Source organism: Artibeus jamaicensis, unplaced genomic scaffold (assembly GCF_021234435.1).
Source record: "Artibeus jamaicensis isolate MK-2021 breed Jamaican fruit bat unplaced genomic scaffold, CSHL_Jam_final scaffold_474, whole genome shotgun sequence".
Lineage (NCBI taxonomy): Eukaryota > Metazoa > Chordata > Mammalia > Chiroptera > Phyllostomidae > Artibeus > Artibeus jamaicensis.
In genome coordinates, this window is record NW_026522046.1 from 27,997,072 (window position 1) to 28,024,941 (window position 27,870).

Sequence of the window (27,870 nt, forward strand, 5' to 3'; positions counted from 1 at the left end):
GATGCGAGTTCCTGTTGCTTCCCATTCCGTGTTCTGAATTTCAGCGGCTCTGACGGGCGTGCAGTGGTATCTCATTTATTTCCATTTCCTGATGACACATTATGCGAAACATCTTAGTTCTGTGTATATTTTGGGGCAGCAGTCCTTTATCATATATATTTTAAAATTTATGTATTTATTTTAGCCCTGGCCCGGTGTGGCTCAGGGGATTGAGCACTGGCCTGAAAGCTTGCTGATCATTCTCCGGTCAGGGCACGTGCCTGGGTTATGGGCCAGGTCCCCAGTTGGGGGGCATACAAGAGGCAACAAATTGATGTTTCTCTCCCTCTCTTCCCCGCCCCCCCAGCTCTAAAAATAAATAAATAAAATATTAAAAAGTAATAAAAAACACACAATAGATACAGTTGCAAAATACCCAAACACCAGGAATTCGAGGGAATAAAACAAGGGGCTTACAGGCTTGAAAGAATATCCTAGGCTTCAGAACAAAACAAATGCAGTCAAATATTGAAAATTTCTTTGTTCAAAACACAAAGATATTTTGTTTTTAATAGAACTTAAGGTTTATTTTTTTAAAGATTTTATTTATTTACCTTTAGAAGGGAAGGGAAGGAGAAAGGGAGAGAAACATCTAATGTGTGGTTGCCTCTCATGCGTCCCCTGCTGGGAACTGGCCTGCGACCCAGGCATGTGCCCTGCCTGGGAATCGAACCATGATGCTTTGGTTTGCAGGCCCGCGCTCAGTCCACTGAGGTATGCCAGCCATTGCCTAGAATTTAAGGATTTTTTTTTTTAAAGAAACATTTTACAGACAAAAACAAGCTTCTTGTGTTGCCCAAGGCAGACCTGGCTTCTGTTCCTTGAAGGCCTTTTGCAAAAATACAGATGGCAGCATTTGCCGGCCTTGATGTTCACTCCCCACCCCACCCCCAGTCCCTCTCCATGCCGCCTTCTGAAAATAAGCCACTGTTGGGCCATCCTGAGGACCACTGGCAGGGACTACAGAGCACCTAGGATGTAGTCAGTCTTCGTGACCAGCTCCTGTCACTTTGCTGAGATGACCTTTTGGTTCTCCATGATGTAGGTGTCTTTCTTGAGCTTCCCAACCACCAGCTGCTCAGCTTCTATCAACTACAGCACCAGCCCTGTGGCCTGGGCACCCAGCTTCCTCATTTTGCTCACTTCGGCTCACGGGTCCAAGCCCTCTGTCTTCAGTCTGGACTGCGGCAGTGCGCTCTTGCTGGTCAAGGCCTTGTGCTCCACCTCCAGGTTCTTGTTGCCGCTGTTGAGGGCGGACACATCCCAGGACCGCTTGTGTCTGTTGATGGTCTCAGCACAGTGATACAGGCCATGACAAGGTTTAAGTTTTAATGAGTCCAGTTTATTAAGCCTTCCTTTCATGGATAGTGCCCCTGGTGTTGTTGTATCTGCAAAGTCATGGCCATCCTCAAGGTCATCTTGGTTAGCTTATAGGTCAATTTCTAGGAGTTATATAGTTTCACATTATATATTAGGCTCTGATTCATTCTGAGTGAAGTTTTTGTGAAGAGTCTAAGGTCTGTGTCTAGGTTCATCTTTTTGCATGTAGGCGTCCAGTTGTCCCAGCATCATGTGTTGAAAAGACTGTTTGTGCTCCATGGCATTGCCTTAGCTCCTTTGTCAGAGATCAGTTGATTCCGTTTATGTGGGTCCATTTTTGGGCTCTCTGTTCTGTTGCAATGATCTATTTGCTTGTTCTTCCTCCAATAGCACATTTTGTTGATTACTGTAGCTTTAGGGTAAGTCTTAAAGTGGAATAGAATCAGTCTTTCAAGTTTGTTTTTCTCCTTAGATATCATGTTGTCTCTTCTGGGTTCTTTTATGTTTTAAATGGCTACATATTTTCCACTCTATGGAAAAACTTCAGTAGGATATACTGCAATTTAACCAGAGTAATGGACAATTAAATTGCTCCTGCTCTTTTGGAAACAACAGTATAGTGAATGACTCTACAAACACACCACTTTGCACATGTTCAAGGACAGTAAAGGATATGTTTTTGGAAGTGGGATTGCTAAATTAAAGGTGTTTACACTTGTAACTATGATAAACACTGCCAAAATGGTCTATGTAGACTTTGTATAAATTATACTCCTAATCAGAAATATATTACACTGACAATTTTTCCACATCATTTGTCAATAAACTTTTCTTGCTGATTTGGCAGGTAAAAAAGTAGCATCTTGGTATAAATGAAATTTGCTTTTCTCTTATTCACTAATGGTGACTTCACAAATTTCCATTTTGAGCAGAGCTTCAGAGTGGAATCTATTCTTTTCAGTGTAGATTAAAAGATCGAGTCTGGACCTGGCCAGTTAGCTCAGTTGGTTAGAGCGATACACCAAGGTTGTGGCTTTGATCTCAGGCCAGGGCACATACAAGAAGCAACCAATGAATGCCAAAATAAGTGGACAACAGATCCATGTTTCTCTCTCTCTCCCTTCTTTTCTCTCTAAAATCAATTAATAAATAAAACAAAAAGATTTAGTTTGGAGGAGCAAATGGATTTTTGGCCACTGCCTGGTAGAGAAATAGTCAGCACACTTACTTTTCTTAAAAGCTATGCATTTAGTCGACTTTCACACTTCCTGTCAAATTTCAACATTTCACTTTCCCTACTTACCCTCCTGTAAAGTGGGGGAGGAGAGAAGGTGTTGACTAGAGGTTTACTTGTGAGACTGTGCCCTTCTCTGGGAAGTGTGCTTTCTGAGACTGAATTTTCTCATTTATGAAGGAATTGGGTACAGAGCTATTCTAAGTTCCATTTCCAATATTTAAAATGCTTAGAAATCACTTCTGGGCCTTTTGGCTAAGATCAAGTGTAAAAAGCTGAGAAATTACTGGCTTAGAAGACAGTTAAGGACATTTTTTTGAACTACACATGTGTACATGAAATAGGAATTATTTTTTAAAATCTGCTGTTACTGTGTCATCGGGAAAAAGAATCTTCAAATGTAATCGAAGGCTAGATTTAAAGATTGATGTCGGCTGAGACTTGAAATCTAATTACCAGTCATTCCTTTGGGTGTTGTTTTTTCAATCCAGTCTGCAGTGCGTACCCACTTTTAAAAAGGAGGAATATATAGAAAGTGATGGAAATATGTTAATCTTGCCACGAGTCTAGGAAAGTTCAGTGGGCTGTAGGTGGGGAAGTCTGGATTCCATTATTGACTGCGGTACCTTGGCAGCATCCTCACTCTCACTTGCTCTCTTTCATTCTCTCTTTCTCTTATGCTCATTATTTATTAGGAAGCAAAATGACATAGATCTTGAGTGCCACCTTTGGAGTTACTTTTTTTTTTTTAGTTCAAATACCATTACTGTTACGTGGTAGCTGTGGGCCTTAGGTCATCATTTAACCTCTCTGTGTTTCAGTTTCCCTGTAGAATGTGGATAATAGTTAGACCTCACCCTTGGGACTGTTGTAAGGATTAAGTAAAACAAGACACGTAAGATGCGCTAAAAAATATCAGCAGTTATTTCAAAGTGTCGGGCACTAAACTAATGTGTTTTGGGGCTTGAACAGGTCCTGACGTGGCTGTCAAACTGCACCGTGGCTTTGCATGCGAAGTTCCAGGGTGGAATTCTGTGTAGCAGTGTGGTTTACGTTGCCAACACTCCTGCTGAAACAATGTAAAAATGCCGGATGCAATAGAACGAGCATTTTCTTAAATGCAATGAACCAGTGAGAAAGTAATGAATATTTAAGCAAAAGCTAAGGGAAGAGAGGTCTACTGAGCAATGCAGCTGGCTTTTGCCTTGAGGACATTTGCCAAACCAGTTTAACTTGAACTTCTGTTTTTTTATGGCCTAGGGGTACAGGAGAGACAAGGTAAGACATCTGAGAAGGGTGTATATCCTTTAGTCATAAAGCTGGGACTTCAAAAGGCTTTTTCCTCAGTGTAAGGGTGAATTAGAATAAAACCAAAACCAAAAATATAATTTACTCTTTCCAATCTTAGAAGGCTACAAGAAATCACCTATCAAAAACCTACCTACTGCCCTGGTTTGTGTGGCTCCGTGAATTGAGTGCCAGCCTAAGAACTGGAGGTCTCTGGTTTGATTCCCAGTTAGGGCACATGCCTAGGCTGTGGGCCAGGTACCCAGCTGGGGGCCTGTAAGAGGCAATGAATTGTTGTTTCTCTCCCTCTCTCCTTGTTCTTCTCTCTCTAAAAATAACTAAATCTTAAAAACAATCAAGTAAGAAAACCTAGCTACTGAGCAGATGCCTAATATTTAGTCCCGAGAATCTCTGATCTTAAACCAGCTTTAATGCTGGTCTGGAATCATGGTAACTAGGTGAACAGAAAACCGTAAGATAAAAAATTGACTTCAAGAATTTCTGTATTGGAAATGTCCCTGGTACAGAGCAGAAACAATTTTTTTCTCTCTTTTGGAGAAGTCTCTTTTTATGCCTGACTTTGAAAAATCTCCACCAATAAAATTAGAAGGAAAACGAGCATCTCGTAGAAAAAAAAATTACTAAACAAGATGAGAACAAGAAACCATAATGACTAACTAAGCTGATATGAAAAAGAACTAAATAGAACTTGACTCTAAAAATATAATGATTGAAAAACGTGACTCAATGGATGGATTTAATAGATTTATCAAAGTAGAACAGGAAATAGTCAACTGAATGATAGCTCTGAAGAAGATTTTCAGATGGCAATCAAAGAGGCAAAACAGTGAGAAATTTAAAAGAAAGGTTAATCAGTTCTGGCTGCTGCGGCTCAGTTGGTCGGACCACATAGTCCTGTAACCAACAGGCCGCTAGTTTGATTCCTGGCCAGGACACATGCCTGGGATGTGGAATCAAACCACGTGATCCCTGGTGGGGGCACATGTGGGCTGTGGCCTATTGGTGCTTCTCTCCCCCAGCAATGCTTCTCTCTCCCCCTCCCCCTCTCTTTCTTGAATGAGATTAAACCATTTGAAAAAAAGGAAAGGTTAATCAATGTGGAAAGCAGAGAATTCAGATTCAACGTAAGTTTAATTATAGTTTCAGATTAAGAAGAGAGAAACAAATGGGAAGAGGCAACATTTAGAGAAAGACTATCAGGGAATTTTCAAGGACCAATAATAAAAAGCATCACTTTACATATTCATGAAATCATATGAATCCCAATCATGATCAGCAAAAAGGAATCTGCGCATAGACATACTGTAACTAAATTTCAGAACACAGAGATAAAGAGAAACTCTTCAGCAAGGCCAGAGAGAAGAGGCAGCTTGTCCTTAAGGACATGACAAATGAGCCTCATAGTGTGACAGAAGAAACCAGAAGACAGTAGAATATTACCGAATTATTCAGACTGTCAGGTGCACCTAGATTTTAGAGGAGGAAAATAGGAAAAATATTTCTGAAACAAAAAATGTAGCAAAATATTTAATAACATAAATAACATAGGCCACCCCCCCCACCACAGTGAGCAGGTAAGCTACATTCAGATGATAAGATGCACCTCCATTCCCCCCCAGATTTGGGGGGAAAGTGCATCTTATAGTCTGAAAAACACAGTATCTTGCATGCACTGTCAGAAATCAACTGTTAGTTCAGTATTCTATTTTCATTTAAAAAATCATTTTAATGAAGATTTTATTTATTTACTTTTTAGAGAGAGGGAGAGAAACATCAATCAGTTGCCTCTTACACACTCCCAACTTGGGGCTTGGCCTGCAACCCACGCATGTGCCCTGGGCGCCAATTGAACTGGTGACTTTTCAGCTTGCAGGCTGCACTCAATCTATTAAGCCCTACCAGCCAGAGTCATTTAAAAAAATCTTTAAAAAACAAGGACAGCATAAAGACTTCTCCAGACTTACAAAAACCTAGGTAATTGGTTCTAGCAGATCCTCACTAAAGAGATATCCAGTCCATCCTTGAGTAAAATCAGTTTGAACTGTGCAGGTCCAACTACACGTGGATTTTTGTTCCATAAAGGCAGTTGCCCATCCTAACCATGGATTTCACCTCTGAGGAGTCAGCCAACCCTGGATGGCAAACAGTAATTTTGCATTCCCAATTGCGGTTTCAATTTACAGTTTGTTGAACCTGAGATGCAAAGTTATAAGTGGATTTTCCACTGCATGGGGGTCAGCATCTCTAATTCCTGCCTTGCTCAAGAGGCAATTGTACTTCAGGAGGAAGAAAATTATTCCCAGGCAGAGGTCTCAGAAAGAGGAAGTAATGAAGAGCAAAGAAAGGGAAAATGTATAAGTTAAAGCATATATTAACTGCATAAAATAATGATGTTTTCAGTGAGAACTAGATAAAATAAATGACATAGTTGGAGAAGCAAAAGGAGTTGGTGAATATCTTCTAAAGTTTTTGCATAGTTCAGGAGGAAGTTAAAGGTATTGATTAAATTTAGACTTTTATAAGTGAAACATGCATATTAAAATTTCTAAGGTAGTCACTAAAATTGGTTAAAAGAATGAATATCTTCCTAGCTAATGGGGAAAACTGAAATGAGAAAAGTAATGTCTTGAAGTAAAGGAAGCTAAGGAAAGAAGTATAAAGTAGGCAAGACAGATAGCAAGCCCAAAATAAGATATAGAAACAAATCCATACATATCAGTAATTATAATACATCTACAGGCACCAAAGATCAATAGAGTGGATGAAAAATGAAAATTCAGACATATGCTATTTGTAAAAGACGCGTCTAAAAAGACACATTCAGACATATGCTATTTGTAAAAGACACGTCTATACAGACTTATACAAAGTCTGTATAAGGATACAGAAAGGTTAAAAGTGAAATAATACAAATAAATAGTGAAAAAACAAAAGGGAGCTGGCAATATTGACATGAGACAAAATAGGCTGTAAATGCCCTCCCAAATGTTTTTTTTAGGGACAACGAGGGTCATATTGGTTAAAGAGTTGCAGTTCGGAAATATAAAAAAACTTGTATGTATCCAATAACATGGCCTCATTGTACAGAGAACAAAAACTGATAACACTACAGTGAGGAACATAATCGTATATATTCCCACTGAGATTGTAATATACTTCTCAGTTCTTGACAAAGTGGAAAAAGAGAATCACCACATACAAGACTTGAATGACACAGTCGATAAGTTGGAGCCGATAGGCATGTAAAGATCACCACATCTCAGAACTGCGCAGCACATTATTTTCAGACATACACAGAAATTTATAGAAAGTGACTTCAAACTATGTCATCAAGCAAATCCTAACAATTATCAAATGATTGGCAACATACAGACTAGATCTGTGACCACCGCGCACAAAGCTGGAATCGGATGACTACAGAGAGCACGCACCAGGTCCTTGGGGTTTGGTGGTGTCTCTTGTGAACTTTGAGAAATGAACACAGTACCCTTTTATGTCTGTCCCTTTGTGTGCGTAGCTGGGAGGGGGCTAGCTATGGAATTAGGCTGTTTGCTGAGCTTTTTAACAACCAGTTTGGCAATGCTTAGAAACCTGGGGGAAGGAGGGAGGGGACTTTGGAGGAGGGGACTTGTGATGGTGGGAAGAGAAGGGGAGTGACTTGCCAGCTGGGGAGGGGAGTGGGGCCCCTCTGACCAGGTCCTTCTGTGCCTAACCCAGGCGTCTAAACTGCTTTAGAAGCAGTTTCCCCTGGACTTGGGCCAGAGAAAGAGGCGTCTTGGCCCCTCCCACCCCATTCTTGCACTGTGTAATTCTCTTGATTTGGCTTCAAATCAGTGAAGAAATAAGAGAAGGAGCAGCTTTCTTTGAAATCTTACCTTTTTAACTGGATTTACAGATGCTCCTTGATTTACCATGGCGCTATGTCCGGACCTACCCATTGTAAGTTGGAAAGATTTTAAGTCAAAAATGCATTTAATACATACCTAACCTATGGAACATCACATCTTAGCCTAGCTTTCAACATGCTCAGAACACTAACAGTTGAGGAAAGACATCTAATACATATATGCTAATAAAGTGCTGAATAAATGGAATATTGTACTGAAATAAAAAAATTGATGGTTGTGTGCATATCATATTCAAACCATCGTGAAATCAGAAAATCGTTAAGTCAAGCCATCATAAGTTGGAAATTGTCTGTAGTTTAAATCTCAGTATTAAGGGTTACCTGGGTACAGAGGCTGTAAGGTGCAGGACATTATTTTGGGAACTTTTAAAATTTTCTAAGCACTTAAAGTTTTACAGATATTACTGCTAGAGCCTATTAATTATGTCTTTTGTCTCAGCAAGGCTTAATGAGAAGGAAATCAGCACCTCACATAAGTTAAATGTTATACTACTCATGGGAGTTAACTGGTTTGTCAGGTCTACATTAGTTTACAGTTAAAGGTGAACAGATTGGCATATTAGGGAGGGTTTTTCCATAATACCTGTTAATGCAATGTGGAATATTAAGGTTGGGGGCTCTGAGAGACCACCTCATTCACTGCCACATTTTTTGGTTACACAGATGAGGCAGCTAAAGCACAGGGGAGTGAGGAGGTTCACCTGACACCCTTTAGTTAGAAGGAGGACTGGGCTGCCAATCCGGCCTCTTGACTCCCAGTCAGGCATTTTCCCATGGTCCCCGGTGCCTTACTACACCCCATGAGCTAGTTATTCTTTTTCCAAAAAGAGGGTGAGGCCCTGGCTGGTGTAGCTCAGTGGATTGAGCACGGGCCTGCGAACCAGACAATCGAGGTTCGATTCCCAGTCAGGGCATATTCCTGGGTTGCAGGCCAGCTCCCAGCAGGGGACGCACAAAAGGCAACCATACATTGATGTTTCTCTCCCTCTCTCCTTCCCTTCCCCTCTAAAAGGTAAATAAATAAAATATTAAAAAAAAAGAGGGTGAGTATATACATTATGTTTCAATTTATGGCTATAGCCTTCTTTCCTGTTGTTGGCAATATGGAGAACACATGAGCTCCTGAAATGATGTGTGGCTAGAAAACTTGGCCTGGCTGTTTCTGAACTTGATGCAAGTAGCTCAGTCAAACTTCATTGCAAAGAAGCCTTCCGCTGTTTGATAGTCCAAGGACCAACGCTTTGCTCTGATCCCCTCCAACCTGGATACTCCAACAGCTCCTGGCTGGAGGGATAAGTGGTGTATTTCTAAGTAAGGAACATTTCATTTACTCAGATCCTCCTGTCTTTACTGTCTGTTCTTCGTTGGCCCGTGGTGGAGTCGGATTGAGTGGCGGAGGCAGGAAAGAATTAGTCTTGAGAAATAATACTGGGCCCTTTTCGTAGGGAAGCAGAGTGTCAGGAGGAAACACTGCCGGACAGAGTGTGGCCCTGGGCTGGGGACGTGGATTTGTGGTCAGAAAACTTGGGTTTGCAACCTACTGTTTCCTATTAGCCTCTTTGAACTCACGTTTAATAATGCCTTACTCTTAGGGTTATTGTAAGGGTCATGTTAAAAAAACAAGATACAAATGAAGATATTGTATAAGCCATAGAGTGATCTGCAAATAACATATTATTATTAAGAAAGAAGGTAAGGGAATGGGAGTGTCGATTTTTTTTGGAAGAGGCGCTCGAGGAGAATGCGTGGTTGTCCTGGTTCCTGTGGTAGATATAGAGGTGGAGATGGGAGTGAGCACATATTGAACGGTTTAAATTCCTCTACTTTAATATATGTATTTGGACCCTCCTGCCCTAGGGGTTTTTTTCTGCTATTTGGATGACTGGGTTCCCTTCTTTTTCCCACCTGGCGAACTGGTTCCCAGAGAACAAGGGGAGCAGTCAGGGTCGGGAGGAAGTCGCCCTCCGGAGTAGGCTCCGAGCCTCCAGGCCTGACTTCTCCTACGAATCAGTTTTCCCTCCCCCGGGTCCTCCTGTTCTCATTCCCGGCTCCCATCTGGTGCATTGCTGCCGCAGCTCCACCCCTCCTTCACCTCCCTCTGCCCCTCCCACCCCTGCCCTATTCCTTCGTCCTCGTTTATTCGTAAATTCTGGAAACAAGCATTAAAAAAAAAAAAAATATATATATATATATATATATATATGTTTGCATATTTCTTTTTTTTTCATTAGAGTTAGAATTCCAATTTCCATCGAGTTGGTCTTTCATTCAGTCATTTAAGTGACTTGAACAGATTTGTAGCCTTTCATGGAACTCCTGTTAAAGCAGTGATATAGATTTGTCTCTTGTGTGAAAACAGTGAAGATGAAGATGATATTTCAGGATTTATTCTGCTTAAGTACCTTCAGAGGATGTGAAGGAATCCTTTGCTACCACAACAAAGGACTTGAATGCAACATATCCCCAGGGAAAGCCCAAGCAACTTCACAGGCTTGTTTTGAAACTCTCAGAGGACCACTTAATAAAAAGCCTCCCAAGATTCCCCAGTGAATCAGTTGTTAGATTGAAATCGGAATGGAGAGCTCATGACTGACTGCCCGATGGGTTCCTTTACACTTGTTTCTGCTGACGCATTTCATCAGTTAGGACTCTTCGGTTGCAAGTGATGGAGAACCCAACACAGTGCTGCTTAAACAAAACTGAACAAAATTTAAACGGGGAAATGCATTGATTCAGTTAACTGCAGCCGTAGTTCTAGTGCCAGGTGTCACTGAAGTGATAGCCACTCCTCCGGACTGGATTCAGTTCACACAGGTTTTCCCTCGGCTGCCAGGAAATCTAGATTTTGAGGCTTCACAAACACACGGCCTCACAACTTCAAGTCCAACACAAAAGGAAGTTTCTACAGCAGTTCGAACAGAAATTCCTGCCTGACTCTCAGGGGTCAGGAATGAGCCACGTGCCCCTCCCGTGCAGTGGACGATGCAGGTCTCTGATTTGTCAGGCCGAAGCCACATGCTCACCTGAATCGGTCTGAAGCTGACACCGCCTGGACCTCACCGACAGAAAGTGGGAGAAGGCAACCAGCGGATGCCTGCCACTGTGAGCTTTTCCTTAGGGGGCTCTAGTTAAAAGCACATGAGTGTTGGTGTAGAGGATTTCTTTTTCCTTTGTAGAGTTTCAAAAGCATTGACAAATGTTTAGTACTCAAGATATTTCCTGCGTTTCTTTCTTTCTATATTAGCTGCTTTCCTTCCTTTCTTCTTTCCTCGCACTAGGGGAATGGAAGGAGAAACAGGGAGAGAAAAATCATCTCTCACACACTCTCCACCTGGGGACCTGGCCTGCAACCCAGGCAGGTGCCCTGACTGGGAGTCAAATCAGAGCCCTTTTGGTTCGCAGGTTGGCACCCAATCCGGTGAGCCACACCAGCCAGGGCCCTGCTTTTCTTAGTTTAAGGTGTCTTCCTAGAATTTCTCATTTTTTTATTGGTGGTGTCTACTGCTACAGCTTTTTGACTGTCATATAATTTGGCATTAGCAATTTTAAGCATGTACCTTCAGGTAAATGTGGCAAAAATTAGAAATGTAGAGTGATTATAGAAGTTACTAATCAATTATAACATGAGCTTATGGACATTTAAACCTTAAACATTTTTTTTAGTTCATCTGCATGAATCTCTGCATACTGACGTTGCTCCTTCTGTTTCTTGCTGCCTTAGGGTTTTGGGAGTGTGCATTCTTTGAGCAAAGTTGGCTACAATTTCTTTTTCAAGTTGCACTTATTCTGTAGAAGTGCATTTATCGATGTGACAAGAGTGTCAACATATTAGTAAGTTCTAAGTGAAGAAAGTAAACCACAAAACAGTGGAATCTGATACTACGTAGACCTCTTAGGAGGCGCAGTAAGCATTTTGTGAGCCCAAAAGAAAGTTAAAATTAGTTTTAAACATCTTTGCTTTTTTTGCCTGAATATTGACCAAATAATTTCAAATTGAATACAAGGTGCAATGGAAGTAAATTTTTAAAGAAGATTCTTATTTATTTTTTAGAGAGGGGAAGGGAGGGAGAGAAACATCAATGTGTGGTTGCCTCTCACACACCCACTACTGGGGACCTGGCCCACAACCCAGGCATGTTCCCTGACTGGGAATCGAACTGGCGACCCTTTGATTTGCAGGCTGGCACTTAACCACCTAGCCACACCAGCCAGGACTGGAAGTACATTTTTAATGTAATCTAAATTGTTATTCTCTGAAAGATCACTGAGAGTATATTTTGATGGATATCTTGCCCATTGTGTTCACACAAATAGGACCATGAAACACTTGTGAGAACCCTGCTTTGGGGCTGTCGAGGTGGGTTTCCTGCTAGCCTTTTCCAGTAGCTAACTGTGCTCTCTCACAAGTTACCCACACTTCCAGGCCTCCGTGTCCTCCTGGCGACACTATGAGAGGTTTGACTGCGGGTTTCTAAGGTCCCTTCCTCTTAGTGAGCACTGGGTTCCTAGCTCATCTAAATCTGGCGGAATGCAAAACTGGTTTTTTTACGCAGCTTTCTCTTCCCCTGCCCCAGTCATACTAACTCCACTCACCATCTCCAGCTCCATCATCTCTGAATTTTGAAATCACTGGCTCTGATTCTGGAGGCCAGAGTGAGTGCTTCCTTCCTTCAGTCTCCAGTAAGCAGGAATCCAGGAAATGGGGCTTTGTGGTGAAGGCCTCACTGGGGTTACTGATAACCTGACAGGTGTGCCTGGCCCTCAGGTCCCTCAGGACAGCTCACTGCCTGCTTTTACCTTTTAGCAGCACACAGATGCCAGAGGAGATAAGACAAGCAGGTAATCAGTGAAAATAAGGGCGCATACAGCCCGGAGGCCATAAGGTTAAATTACTCATGTACCAGTAAGTGGTGCTTTTGCTCAACCACTTACTTCCTCTTAGCATCCTCTTTCTAAAAACACCCGCCCAGGAGAGTTTCTTTAAGCACTGGAGAGAGCTAATGTGTGTGAAAGGTGTTTCAGCTTTGGCTGCACTTTGGAATCACCTTGGATCTTTAAAACCCACCAATGCCCAAGTCCTACCTCCAGAAATTCTGATGTAATTGGTCAGGGGTGGGCCTGAGAGTGGCGGTTGGAAGGCTACCCAGAGTAAGTGATTTTACCGTGTAGTCAAAGTTGAGACTCACTGACTGTAAAGCCTTATCGAGGCTCCTGACACATAGTAGGTACTCAGAATTGGTAGATAGGATTATGAGAGTTGAGTGCATGAGGGAGTGTTAGGTAAACCGGAGGGAGAGATTCTTGGGGGCATTTCAGGAAGGCAGTGACATTCTACCCAGTCCCTCAAGAAAAGGGAGTGATTGCAGTGTGAGCAAAAAGATCTGGAAGCTGGAAAACCTGGTCCATCGATGTGGAACCAGTGCACAACTATCTCAATATTATAGACATGTCTGTGGGTTTCTGTGTCTGCCCTCAAACAGGTGAAGGTCCCACCCTCACTGGGTATATCTGAGGGCATTACCTATATTCATATCTATTGCTACATAACAGATTACCCCAGATCTTAGTGTCTTTCTTAAAAGTATATTTTGATTGTTATGCTATTACAGTTGTCCCATTTTTCCTCCCTTTTATCACCCTCTGTCCTGTACCCCACCTTCCTGAGCACCCCTCCTCCTAGTTCATGTCCATGGGTTGTACATATAAGTTCTTTGGCTTCCCCATTTCCTATACTATTCTTAATCTCCCCTTGTGTATTTTGTACCTTGCTTCTTATTCCCTGCACCTTTTATCCCATTTTCCCCCTCCCCACTGATAACCCTCCATGTGTTCTCCATTCCTGTTCTTGTCCTAGCTGTTTGCTTAGTTTTTGTTTTTTAGGTTCAGTTGTTGATAGTTGTGTTTGTTGTCATTTTACTATTCATATTTTTTATCTTTTTTATTAGATAAGCCCCTTTAACATTTCATATAATAAGAGCTTGGTGATGATGAACTCCTTTAACTTGACCTTATCTAGGAAGCATTTTATCTGCCCTTCCATTCTAAATTATAGCTTTGCTGGCGAGAGTAATCTTGGGTGTAGGTCCTTGCCTTTCATGACTTTGAATACTTCTTTCCAGACCATTCTTAGTGTCTTAGAAGGACAATAATTACTATCTTTCACTTCCGTGGGTCAGACACACAGATTGGGCACAGAGGGGATGGCTGGTCTCTGTTCCTTTCTCCGGGGTCTCATCTGGAAATCTTGGAAGCTGGGTTTAGAATCCTATGCAGGTTTATGCACTCACATGTCTATGGTGGTTGGCTGTTGGCTGAGGGCCTAGCCGAGGCTGTCAGCTGGAACACTCGCACCTGAGCTTTCGTACTACTCGGTGGCTGGGTTCTTGGGGCCAGCGTCCTGAGAGAGATGGGGAGGCAGTCAGAAGCTGTAGTCTTTCTATTACCTAGTTTTGGAAGACTCACAGCATCAATCTTGTTGATTTTGTTAGAAATGAACTACTGAGTCCAGCCCATAGTCAAAGGAAGGCAAATTAGATTCTTCTGTGGTTTGAGGGAGAGAGATGTACAGGGCTTTATAGGACATATTTAAAAGCCACCACATTACGTAAACACTTTAGTTCCTTCTAGCCTGTCATGGCTTCATCCTGGGGTTTTCAATCTGAAGATGAGATTTCAAGCCCTGTTGCTACTTTCTCCTAGCTGGGGGGTGAATCACGTACTCTAACATAATACCCTTTCCTCTCCTTTTTTCATCCAGTTAAAAGGAAGCCTAATGACATGTATGTGCATTTGTTTTGCTAACTGTATACAAATACATAGGATTTCTTCTTCTTTTAAAAAATTGTTTTAAGATTTTATTTACTAAATTTTAGAGAGGGAAAGAGGGAGAGAAACATCAGTGTGTGGTTGCCTGTAGTGTGCCCCCCATTGGGGACCTGGCCCACAACCCAGGCATGTGCCCCAACTCGGAATTGTACCTGCAACCTTTTGGTTCATAGGCTGGTACTCAATCCACTGAGCCACACCAGCCAGGGCTGTTCTTTCTTCTTCTGATTCTGCTAACCTTCTTTTTGGACTGAGAATGAACAAATAATGCAAAATAAAGAATAACACGTGAAATCATGAGATCAAGTTAGTGAGGAAAACTGATCATGAATACAGACAGGGTCTTCTCTAATTCTATGAACATAAACCATTTCTAATATAAGTTAAAAATACACTCTTTGTAGGAAATAGTTACTACTGATATTTCTTAAATTATTTCCAATTCTTGGAAAAAATTCTTTTATAAAATAGACTATTTTGTCTTCAAAATTGCACATACATGTGTATATGTAAAATATATGTATACACACATATGTGTATATATAAAATATGTATATATAAAATACGTGTATATAAAAGATATGTATACAAACACACATTCACATATGTGTATATATAAAATATGTATATATAAATATGTGTATATAAAATATATGTATACACACATGTGTATACATAAATATGTGTATACATAAAATATATGTATACAAACACATATACACATGTGTGTATATATACATATATAACTGCATAGCAAAAGAATTGGAATGGAACACCTCAAACAAAATTGGTCATTCCAGGAAAAGGACATTAAATGAGGGAGAAGAAACGTTCAGTTTTTAAAACAACTTGATAAACTTTGCCAGTTTTTTAAAGCAAATAATGAGCACGTGTAGCTGCATTATTACCTACATACTTTTTAAAGACCAGATCTTGGTGGTATGCAAGACTGGGTGGAGAGAGGAAAGGGCAGGTGAGCGAGGTTGTTTCCATAATCTTCTGTTTTTTGTCCCATTTTACACCTGGGTCCCTAGGAGATTTTATCTTGGTGTGCTGGGTCTCATTTCAGCCTGGGGGAGTAGGAGACAGCCAGACTTAGTCAGGGGGGGATGAGATTGAGAGGAACCTGGAGCCAGAGGAAAGGTAAGATAGGCTGGAGTTAGATTAGATCACCGTCGGGGAGGGTTAAGCATGAGCCTGAGGGAGCCGGGGAAGCTCCAGCAGAAGCTCTGGGAGCCTTCCCCAATTGTTCTCTAAATGAATAGACAAAGCTCTGATTATTTATTTATTTTTTTCACCAAGGGGCTCGCTTCATCCTGGAGTACCTTTATAAAACTCTCCAGATCCTTTTAATGGGACAGATGACAAGTTGTTTTCCACCTGTGGTTTTTCTGACTTGCCAGGCTTGCTTGGTTTTGCCTGGCTTTATTCTGTGACCAGAAAAGAAGTTGGAATTCTGAAAAGCTGTTTTAGCCAAATCCTGTGAACAAAGAGGGCCTTGTTCAGGGTTGTGCACATCAGCTTTTGGAGGAGTCTGATTCATCAGTTCGGATCTCTGCTTTTCAAGTCCTTGCTCTAGTTAGCCTTATGTTTCTCTGTCTGTGGAGGGCAAGCCAGATGAGGAACAGGCCGTGTGGTTGGTCACCCTGCCTGAGGCCTGTGCCCGATTCCAGTCCTAAATGGTCCTAAATGGACACCTGTAAAGAATCCCAAAGAGGGAGGCAAGCTTTTAAAAAATTCTTTTATTTATTTTTATTTTTGAAAAAGTTTTATTTATTTTTAGTTTTTAAAGATTTTATTTCTTTATTTTTAGAAAAAGAGGAAGGGAGGGAGAAAGGAGAGAAACATCAACGTGTGGTTGCCTCTCAAGTGCCCCCTACTGGGGACCTGGCCTGCAACACAGGCATGTGCCCTGACTGGGAATCGAACTGGCGACCTTTGCTTCTCAGTCTGGCACTCAATCCACTGAACCGCACCAGACAGGGCATCTTTATTTATTTTTAGAGAGCAGGGAAGGAGGGAATAAGAGAGGGAGAAAAACATTGGTATGTGAGAGAAACATCAGTTGGTTGCCTTTTGCACTCCCCCAGTGGGGGACCTGGCCCGCATCCCAGGCATGTGCCCTGATGGGGAATCAAACCAGCGACCTCTCTGTTCGCAAACCAGTACTCAGTGCACTGAGCCAGGGCTGGGAGGCAAGCTTTAGTATTGGGCTGGGCTTCTCCAGGCCTACATGGACACTATTATAGTCTCTAAAATCTCCATGGGTTGCATAATCCACCAGAGGCAGGTAGGCACTAACAGAAAATTCAGCAACTGGGAGTGACAGTTGCTCTTTTGTTAGTCACTTCCCTTCCTGCTACTGCAACATCCTAAGAAGATACCAGCATTGATGAGTTTGGGTCCTGTCTCAATGTGGCTGAGGCCTGGAGCGCATAAACCAGTCCTGAAATGTGTTTCCTGTTAGGTTTACTTTCAGTGTAGATGGCAGCTGTATGTTAAGTGACATTCCACCCCTGGGGAAGACTTGTGAGAAACTTGTACCACCTGGGGGATTCCAGCTCTGTGCATGGAGAAGTTGTACACTGCCTGGGTTGCCCGAAATGCCTGGGAACTAATGGCATTACATGACCAGTGTGAGCATGTGGCTGTCATTTTCTTCATCGTTCTCTCACTGTTTGTCTTGACAGGGCAATTTGGTTTTGATGCTGTGCCAGAAATCTTCTGACAATGAGTTACTGGAACTTGGAGAAAAGGAACTGTGTGCAGTACCGCAGGCATTTTCTGGTGGACAACAGCGTGTTTCACGGTGAGCTGCCTTTTGTACTTATGTAGATGGGGCTTTTATTTCGTTTCTGACAGCACTTTCATTCCAGCACTCTGGGCGCAAGTGTGGTATGACTGTTGGGTGGCACCCAGAGCTCGAGTTAGCTTGCTGATGGGTAGTTGCCGAGAACCCACAGTTGTAAGCAGTGCGCCGCAGCCTAACGACCAGCATGGTGCTATCACTTTCCACCTTACGAGTGAGTTTATATTGGTGCCTCATCTCATCTACTACACCGTCAGCTCCAGTATAACGCCCCTTTCTGATGTCTGAAATCCGTGGGTCATCCATCAGTGCTTATTACCAGCACAGTGTGTGTCTCCTCTCGGGCCACATATAAAACCAGAATAGAGTGGCTCACAGCACTTGACCATCACTATCGGGGTGAATTGCCGCAGCTGTAAGTCACAGAGCAGCCAGCATTTGTCATTTTCATGGCACACTGAGAGCGATTGCCTTTACCCTGCTCTGGCATGTTTATTTTGTGGTATACAGTCAGGGATAAGCTCTGTCAATACTGCTATCAGCGTGCCCTTGAGTGAAATTTATTTAAGCGTCAAGGATTTATGTGTTGCCGGAAGTTTTGGAGTAACGCCCACCAAAAGATGGTGGAGTTGTAGCAGGAAAGGAGGGATTGCAAAGGGAGCAGAGCACTGTTTGACGGACTCCTGTGGTCTGAGATGCCTTCAACTTTGTTTGGTTTTTCTTCCCCAGTTTAGTGACAGTGTTTTTATTAGTTTAAAGTAAGTTTACGATAACAAATTTAACATTACTTCATTAAAGCACTTTGAGAGTTTACACTGTTTTTCCACATTCTTTATACTGCCATACTATAGGATTTTACTAGGTAGAGGGTGGTTTTATTTTGCAGGTCAGGAAAGGGAAGCAGAGATGAGACAACCAGCCCACGCTGATGTAGCTAATTATTAGCAAGGCCAGAACTAAAGTGCCCGCCTCCACCTCTCCAGGCCGGCTCTTGGCTTTGCAGTTGTAAAGGGAGGGCTCTCAGCAAAGGGGTCACAGAAACTGGGTCTTCGCACTGGGGTACCGAGTTCTGCTTTGTTTTTAGGTGACCCTCCTCAAAGGGTCCCGCTCACTGCTCCATCTTTCACATACGGTGTTTGCTGTGTGGTGGTTTCCCTTAGAACTTTATCTGCAGTAAAAAAAAATTATAAATACAGTCATTGAAGAAACACAAGCATTAGAAAAACTAGATTCATTTTGTGAAGTTTTATTTTGTGCCAGTTTTGAAGAAGTTAACATTTAAATGGCTTCCTGTGTTATTTTAGAACACCTTTGTCCAGAGGTCTCAAGTTTATAAGGATTTAGAAACTATTTCCTATGTATTTTTTAAATTTTTTTTATTTATTTACTTTTAGAGAGTGGGTAAGGGAAGGAGAAAGAGTGGGAGAGAAACATCAGTGTGTGGTTGCCTCTCATGTGTCCCCTGCTGGGACCTGTCCTGCAACCCAGGCATTTGCCCTGACTGGGAATCGAGCCAGTGACCCTTTGCTTCACAGGCCCGTGCTCAATCCACTGAGCTACACCAGCCAGGGCTCCTATGTATTTTTTTAAGGATTTTATTTATTTATCTTTAGAGGGGAAGGGAAGGAGAGAGGGAAGGAATATCAATGTATGGTTGCCTCTTGTGGGTCCCTTCCTGGGAACTGGCCTGCAACCCAGGCATGTGCCCTGACTGGGAATCGAACCGTTATCCTCTGGTTCTCTGGCCCGTGCTCAATCCACTGAGCTACACCAGCCAGGGCTCCTGTGTATTTTTATAGTTGTATAACCACTTAGTGTGTTACCATATTGCAGATGTTCATGCTGAGGGCTTGATGATCATTGTCACATTGAAGTATCTCACTACCTTGCATAGTATTATTCTTCCCAGTTTATGGATGGGGAAAATGGAGGCGTGGGTGAGATTGTGAGGTGGAGTTCTGAAATTCAAACTGTGTTCTGCGTAACCCCCAAACCCCGCTGTGTCTGCCACGCTGTCACCTCCGTTTCAGTAGAGAAATGAGCACTCTGAGAGGTTTGAGTTCTCTTCAACCAGATTTGCTTTGCTATTAGCTTTCAGTGTGTGAGCTTGATTTGAGGGGCTTACAATCCTCTAGGATCTCAGTTCATTCCTCTATGAAGCGAGTGTGCTGGTGTTGATAAATTTTGAGGTTCTTTTGAGTTTTACTTTCTGACATTTCCTTGAAATAGTTCTGAGAATAAGAATTACTGCTACTTTGTGAGCTACCTTTTCACTAAACATGAGATACACCAGAGGGCAGTAGAATGCTTAAAATCTGAACAGTGCAAGAATACTTACGTGCAAGAATTCCTTTTTTTCGAAAGGATGTAGAGATTGTATATCTGCTCAATATTAAAACAGTCCAATAGAATTAAAATTCTATTCATTTAAAATAAAGCAGTAGCTTTAAGTATTTCTGATAGTGTAAACTATGATTTTGGATTTTTGTACCTAAGGATACAAACTTCTTTATGTGATTCAGGAAAGAATGATGCCTCTGCTCTTCACCTCTGCAGAAAACTAACATTGTTAAGCTAGGAACTTATTTAACTTAATGGAGTGTTGTAAGGGTTCTTGGTATGTTTTAAGCCAAGAGAGCTCTAGTGATCATATCTTTGTAGAGGATTTCAGAACATTTCCAAGAGGGGAAAAAGACAGGATATGTTGAGTCAGAAGTGTCAGATTTGTTTTAGAGGGACTTCTGGAGCATAGGATGAGCATTTGGATGCTTTTTGCAGATTACCTTGGCCTCTCTGTCTGCTGATATTACCAAATCAATCCTTACATTACCAAATCAATCAAAAAGAAACAAAACTGCCCATTATAAACAGGAAACAACCATATCCTCTGTGAGATAATAGACTTGTAGAATATACAGACTTGGATGTACAAATCATGCCAGACTTTTACGTACAGACTTAAGTGGAATTCCTAGAAGAGAACTACATAAAAGTGAGGGCTATTATGTAGGCTAAAATGATCAATAAAAGTAACAATAAAAATGCGACTCATGTATACAGTTCATAGTTCATGAAGCGAATTCATGGACTTATTTTATGAGTATAAAGCAAGTATGGTTCTTGTTGGAAACAATTTAGAAAATTACCCGCGATCTCACAGCCTGAAGAGAAACACTTCATAGATTCCATTCGGTCTTGTATCGATTTCGTCTTTGCGGTAATCCTGTTGTAGAAATGTGGTATCTGTGAAGGTTAGGAAACGGTGGATGCTGCCCCCCAGAAATGAACTGGTTGGGTTGACCTAGTTCTGTGTTCAGTGATGAGAGGAACCCTCCTCAGAATTATGGAAAATTGTTTTTCTATTTTCCACCTGTCTGCCCTTTGCCCAGATTTTTAGGTGATCTATCGAATCCAAAGGGATTAGGTACCTGTCGAAGAGGCCAATCACTGGAGTTTTTCTCTGCTTGGCTTTTATTTTCTTGTTATGTTTGAAGTAGAGAAAAAATGGGCAAAGAATGATTGCTGTAGCATGAACATTTCAATGGCTTATACAGTCATCAAAGTGTTTTTAAAAAATCACCTACACCCTCAGGTGTTTCTCATGGTTGCTGTCAACTGCAGCATTTTCTGACCTGGGACACAGGTTTTTAACCCAATAATCAGTTTGTTTTTTAATTAATATATACAATTTCTTGTGTACATAAGCTTTTCCAAACATCTAAGTTCCTTAATAGAATATACTTGGAGGTGACTTAATTTTTTAATTTGTAGGCATTGCTAGTTAAAATTGTGATGTTGGAAAAATGATTAATTGTTTTCCTATAAGTTATTGTGGTATTATCCCAACTTACTATATTGAAATTTATTTCTTTTGCTATCAAGTTGTTATAGGTGTTATGTAAAAATTCAGTTGTGTAAATTTCAAAGATATAATTGGCTTTTAAAAACGATTTTATTTATTTTTAGAGAGAGGGGAAAGGATGGAGAAAGAGGGATAGAAACATCAGTGTATGCTTGCCTCTTGCATGCCCCCAACTGAGGACCTGGCCCACAACCCAGGCATGTGCCCTGACTGGGAGTTGAACTGGTGACCCTTTGGTTCCCATCACGCACTCAATCCACTGAGGAACACCACCGAGGGCTAATTGGTTTCATTGATCAATTCATGAATTGGGCTGCATCCCATCTAGCAAATAGAAAGGTACTCCAGAGGGCTGTAGAAAGGGAAAGATTTTTAAAGGAAGAGAGGGGGTGGGACACCCTCTCTTTTTATAAATAAAACAGGTTATTTTGGGCACAGTCACCTATCTTTGGGGACAAGAAGTTTTGTTAGGAGGATTACCTCATTGGTGTTGACCCAGAAATTCCAGGCTGACTGGTTAAGATTACATTCCTGAGGAAAGTTGTAACTGCAGTTAGGTTAGGCATTAAATCTTGTTTGCTAACATGGGCCTAACACAAGTGACTCCATTTTGGCCTTGTTGTTCCTTAACATGCCAATGTTTCTGAATGACTGTCACAAATCTAGGCTAGAAATATTTTGAATTGAATCATGAGTGTCTTGCTCATACTGAAAGTGGCCAGAGATGACCTCCGAAAAGAGTTGGCTGTTCACTTGACCCAGCAAACCCCACAAAATCATGCAAATCAAGGTGCTGAGATCTTCGCATTCACTTTAAGAACACTCCTGAAGCTTCCCAGGCCATCAGGGGCGTGCATGTCTGAGAAGCTGCCCCGTGTCTGAAGGATGTCACTTTATAGAAGCATCGTGTGCCTTTCCCTCGTTACAGTGGTGGACTTGGTAGGCGGGGCTGGACACGGAGTCAGTGGCTTAAAAATAGTGCTGACTTCTGCTGCACCTGCTTAAAAATGAGGAGAGTACTGCTGAACTTGAGGGTTTCTATGTAGGTTCTCTGGTCATTGATCACATCCTGGTGAACACAGCTCCCAAGAGGAGGCATAGAATTCACAGAGTTTGGGGGCAAATTAACCCCTACATGAGCTCTCCCTGCCACACTGAGATGACCCTTTCTGGACAAGGGCAGACTGTTCCTAAACCAGAAGAGGAAGTTGCACTGAAGGAAAAGCTATCCCAGAAGCAAAAAAGCCAGAACTTATAAATTCAGCATAAAATAAATACTAATAACTGTGTATAAAAAGAACTATGAATGTCTTTTACTATCTAGGGATAAAATTAAACATAGTTCTCTTATTAAATAAACATTTATGTAGTATTTCTTTTCAAAAAGTGCCTCATATGGGCTATTACTTTGCCTTACAGCAACCTTCAAATAAAAGTAATTTAGTTTAATTAAGTAAATTTCTTTTTAATTCAGCCTCCCCTTCAAGGCCAGAGGACTAGTCAGTGAAGCGAGGACAGAAATTGGCCTGCCGGTTTGTAAAGGAAAGGAGGGTGGAGCGGGATCCCGGAGACTAGTTGGTTTCCGGTTTTATTACTAACTCATGTAGCCTTTGTCACCTAGGAGACCCTTCGTTTCCCTTTCTCTAAAATGAGGGTTTTGCCAGGTTCCAAATTTCCCTTCTAACAGCAACATGGGTGGGGGTGTGGTCAATGGGAGGGTCCTGCAGGCCCGGATGTGGGAAGGAAAGGCTGAAGGTGGGGAGGAAGAGGAGGCAAGGTTCCCACTTAATTATAGTTTGTAGTTAGCTCTGTATTGGCAAAAAGTTACATTTTCCTTTAGGAAGGGAGGGGGGTATGTATGTGTGTGTGTATGTAGGATGCTCATGAGTTCTCTCACCATGAAGACATCAATAGCTGGGACTGACATTTGTGTGTGTGTGTGTGTGTGTGTGTGTGTACGTATGTAAGGGAGAGAGAAACACTTTGGTCTCCTCTGTCAGAAGGGCTCTTAAGGCCAGACCCACCTCGCTTGCTTGCGCGCTCTCTCTCTCTCTCTCTCTCTCTGCAGCCCCACTCATTGTCTATTCCTAATTCCCCTCTGGCCGAGGCATGGCTTCCTTCGCCCTGAGGATACTTCAGCAACTGTCTGGGCCCAGCCCTTTCTCTCATCTCCATGTTTCTTCCCATTGAGCTGTGCAGACTGTTATGGGCTGCAGAGGCTGGGATGGAGTATGATGTTGTCCTCTTTCTCTTCCCAAAATTTATTAACTACAGTCTCTTTCACACTGCTACAGGGACTGCTCCCAGAAACATCTGCCATAAGAAACCTCTGAATCTTTCTTTTTGTAGCTCTTCCCCTTGCTTGTCTCTGGGGTGGGGCCATCTCTGCCAATCCAGGCACCTCTCTGAATAGGTAGTAGGGGCTCAGGTAATGGGATTTTGAATGGATGGAATCCCACTTCCCCTTCCCTCTGACCATTCTACTTGACCTTTGTAGAGTCACTGCAGGCTGGGCCTGGTCCATGAACATTTGGCTTGGGTGACTTCATTTCCTCAAAGGCACTGGTGTTGGTGTTCTTCGTTGTGCTTGCTTGCTGAAAGGCTGTGTAGCTGGATTTGATCAGAACCAGACAACATGCTAGATGTACAGAAACCCACATTGAGATGCCTCAGCCTCTTTTTTCCACTGGGAGTCTGATTTGATTGGAAGATTTTGCTGGGTATGTCATGATTTCTGTGTTGAGATTATTCAGACTTTGCGTGATGCATAGGAAAATAGCAAATTGAAGATTTGGATACCTGGAAGCCCCGGTGTATGAGAAGTAACAACATTCAGTCTTTGACGCTTTGGTTTTAGTTGTCTGAGACAAGCCTGTTGTGTTCAGGGAGAGTCTTGGCTGGCCTTTGCCATCAACTCTTGAATTCTTTCTCTTAAACCTGTGGCCATTGGGAGTCCAGCTAAGCAGAAAATTCTTAATGATTTATTCCTTTTTCCTTGAAAATACCAATTTTACAATTAATAAATTAGAAAAATGTCTAAGAAATAGTCAACTTTTTTTTCAGATTTGCAGACTTCTCACATTTTAAGTGGTTACTTATGACAATTATTTCTCATTAGACCTATGTTACAAATTTAGGCCTTTGTTAAGCTGTGTAATTATAATTAATTTTCTCTGCTCCCTTATTTCCCCAGTTATCTTCTCCTAGTCTATGCCTACATTATGCACAGATTGATGGGCAGATGAAATTCCATGAGTGGATTTAGGGTTCTAGAGGGACAACATAATTATTCAATATAGTCATACGAAAGGTCCAGATTTCTTGGACCACAGTAATAATTATTAGTGACTGCATTTGTAATCAGAAAAGCCTCCTGTCTCCCATCTATCAAAACAAAGATTGAAAGCTCTTATTTGTCTCTTGAGGCTGAGTAAGTGAAAATTCATCCCAATAGACCTGTGATAGTTTATTATATTTTCTTAGGGCTCATTCCTTTCAGCACGTATGTTTGTGGTTATTACAAGGGCCAGCTGTTGTTTCAAAGGGATGTTTAGATTTTTAGTTTGAAGCCTATAGCCTGGTGTGTGTTTCACCCACACCCACAGTTTTAACTCCCACCTCCTGTATGCTGATAACTCTCAATAGCATGTCCCCGGCCTTAGACCACCCCTCTGAGCTCCATACCCAGGGTCCCACCCTCATACTGGATGCCTTTCAGCTCTTCCGACAAAACCTGTCTGGGGCAGAACTCCCACTTCCCCACCTGTACCGGCTCGCTCGCCAACCCTATCTCACCCTTTCTCTCTCTCTTTGCACCCCAGCTACAGCAGCCTTTATGTTTTTTGCCCACAAATCTTACTTCTTCACTTAGACAGCTTTTAGCTCATGCTTCAGATCTGAAGTAAAGGTCTCCTACAGAGAAGCCTTTTCTCATTGTCTACATTAAGCCATCCTGTTCTATGCTCTCCTATCTCCATGTATTGCTGCCTTATTGTATTATTGCTATTGATTTTGTGATAATTTAATTTGTTTCCCCCACCTTCTAATTCCCAGGAGACAAAGAATATTGTGACTCCTATCTCCAGTACAAAGTAGAGTGCGTTCTATACAATAAATAGGTGCTCAGTAAAATATTGCTGAGTGAAGCCCTGGCTGGTGTAGCTCAGTGGATTGAGCACAGGCCTGTGAACCAGAGGATCGCGGTTCAATTCCCAGTCAGGGCACATGCCTGGGTTGCAAGCCAGTTCCCTGCAGGCCAGTTCCCAGGAGGGGACACATGAGAGGCAACCATACATTGATGTTTCTCTCCCTCTCCTTCCCTTCCCCTCTAAAGATAAATAAATAAATAAATATTAAAAAAATATTGCTGAGTGACTTTACATATTTTAATAGGGGAGATAACCATTTCCTATTTTATTATTTTGGCACTCTGTCACGTTTGGCTTTTAATCTCCGTGTCCTGGAATGCATCATTTCTCTGGCTGCAAACCCTTTTCTTTCCTTGAACAAAAGAGTACCCATAAAGCACTCCTTCCAGAGACTGAGGAGGAAAAGGCCACTACTGCTGAGAACCCTGGTGTGCTTTAGAAAAGATTATTGCAACTGTATAATGCATTGAAATGGAAAAAGACAGACCTATTTCTTTAACAGAATTTTTTAGACTTTTGGAATTCATTTAATATTTTGCAGAATTTTCATGTTGGTTATCTCTGCATTAATTTCATTCAACTCTGAAAAAGGAGGTTTTGCTCAAAAGATACCACTATTAGTAAGAGCTGTTTAATTGCAGTATTTTGCATACTATTAGAATTCTCTGCTGCTTGTGTCTGAAAAACCTCATCACTGAAGTGTTGTCTAGGGGTTAATATTTACACGAGAGAGCATAAAATAAACCTGCAACAGCAAAAGCACCAGTTTTCTCAGTGAGAGAGGAGGGAAGGAAGCCTGCGGATACACGAGGAGAATAAGCAAACAGCATACGGCTCCCTTAAAAGTTAAGAACACGCACTTTTATTTCAGGTTTACAGATGAGGAAAATGCTCAGCGTCTAGGCCTTTCATCTAAGAATCTGGAGGAGTATGAGAGCAATGCTGACTTATCGGTGGCAGAGTTCCCCAGAACGGTCACCGAGCTGACAGGATAAATGTAGATGCTTCGTTCTATTCAGTGTTGTTTCCCCAGATGCATCTTTCGGTCAGAAGAGATGACATAACAATGTTATGTCATCTGTTTCAGAATTTCTTGTATTTAAATGTAGAAGATGGTGACTTTGCCCACTTAAAAGGAAGGACGGTGAACATATTTATTATTTAGTGTTTTATTTTTACTCATGGACGACTTAAAATTGAACATCAGTGCGTATCCACAAATAACCAAACATTCTTTGAAATTATATCAGCATCAAAATTTTAAGATGTTGTGCTTTTTATGCTAGCAGAAGCTTATTATCGCCAGATGTGGAGGCTTGTAACTAATTAACTCTTTAAGCTAATTGTTCTGGCCTTGGCTACACATTGACATCACTTGAGGAGCAGTATATGACTGTCGTGTGGGTCCTAGCCCAGCAGTGTAGCCCTGATTTCATTGGCTGGAAGTGTAGCTGGGGCCTGCAGGGAACCCCCTTGGTGATTCTGGTGGTTTGAAAACCTCAGACTCAAGGTGACAAATGCATATTTTCTCATTGGAACTATAGAATTTATGAATTTGATAATGATTACATTCTGTCATGACAACCCATTTTATACTAGTTTTGTAGGTATGGGAAGAGGGGCATCTAACAAGAAGGATATGATCACAAATAGTGTGTTAGAATGTAGAAGCAACAGGAAGTGTAGAAGAGTCTTTTATTCCTGGGATTTTATGGATACTGATGTTCTTTGAAAAAATTTTTTTCACTTTATTTTTTCCTTAAGACAGCATCCCAAGCTCACTGTAGGAAGTTGGATAGTATAGAAAAAATAAAGAAACAGAAAAAAATCTATAATCTCGATGTGGTTTAAGACTACCCTTAAAATGATTTAAAAACTAAAGAGCAGTGATTTCTCAACTCTGGTTTCACATTAGAATGTGCTGGAGCACTTAAAAATACAGGTGGCTGGGCTCTGCCTAAGACCGGTTATCATGTCTCGTGGCTGAGCCCCAGTTGTCTTCATTCATTGGCTTATTCATTCATTCATTATTCCTTATCTCTCTATATTTATGTGGATATATCTCTTTATATACTTCTATATATATCAGGTGGTCTTGATGTAGTGAGAAGAGTGAGAATCACTGTACTAAGGTTGAGTGACTGGAGTATTGATCTGATCAGCAAACTAAATTAGTTATTGGTTTACTGATTTAATACAGTATGTATTTGCTCATTTGGGCAAAACTGGTAAAATGAAAATCATAGTGGGGCAAGTAACATGTTCCCCTTTGTGTAGTTATTTTTCTTTTTTCTAACAGATTTATTTCATATTCCTTTTAATATCATTCTTTCATAGTGTCTTTAAAATGGGATTTGTCTTAGCTTTGAGCACTGACTGACTTCACAATGTTATTTATGGCCTCCTCCGGTAATCAAA

The 27,870-nt window shown here is 41.6% G+C and overlaps 1 protein-coding gene and 1 pseudogene across 1 annotated transcript in view; both read left to right on the top strand.

Annotated features, from left to right (window-relative positions):
- The window catches only part of PLCH1 (phospholipase C eta 1), a 188,051-nt gene that overhangs the window by 8,618 nt on the left and 151,563 nt on the right, over positions 1-27,870 (top strand). Inside the window, exon 2 of the mRNA XM_053658053.1 lies at positions 17,324-17,442. Within this exon, the coding sequence (XP_053514028.1) occupies positions 17,364-17,442 (79 nt within the window). The 5' untranslated portion in view covers positions 17,324-17,363. The remainder of the gene's footprint in view (positions 1-17,323; positions 17,443-27,870) is intronic.
- Positions 2,829-2,991, top strand: LOC119041257 (uncharacterized; annotated as a pseudogene).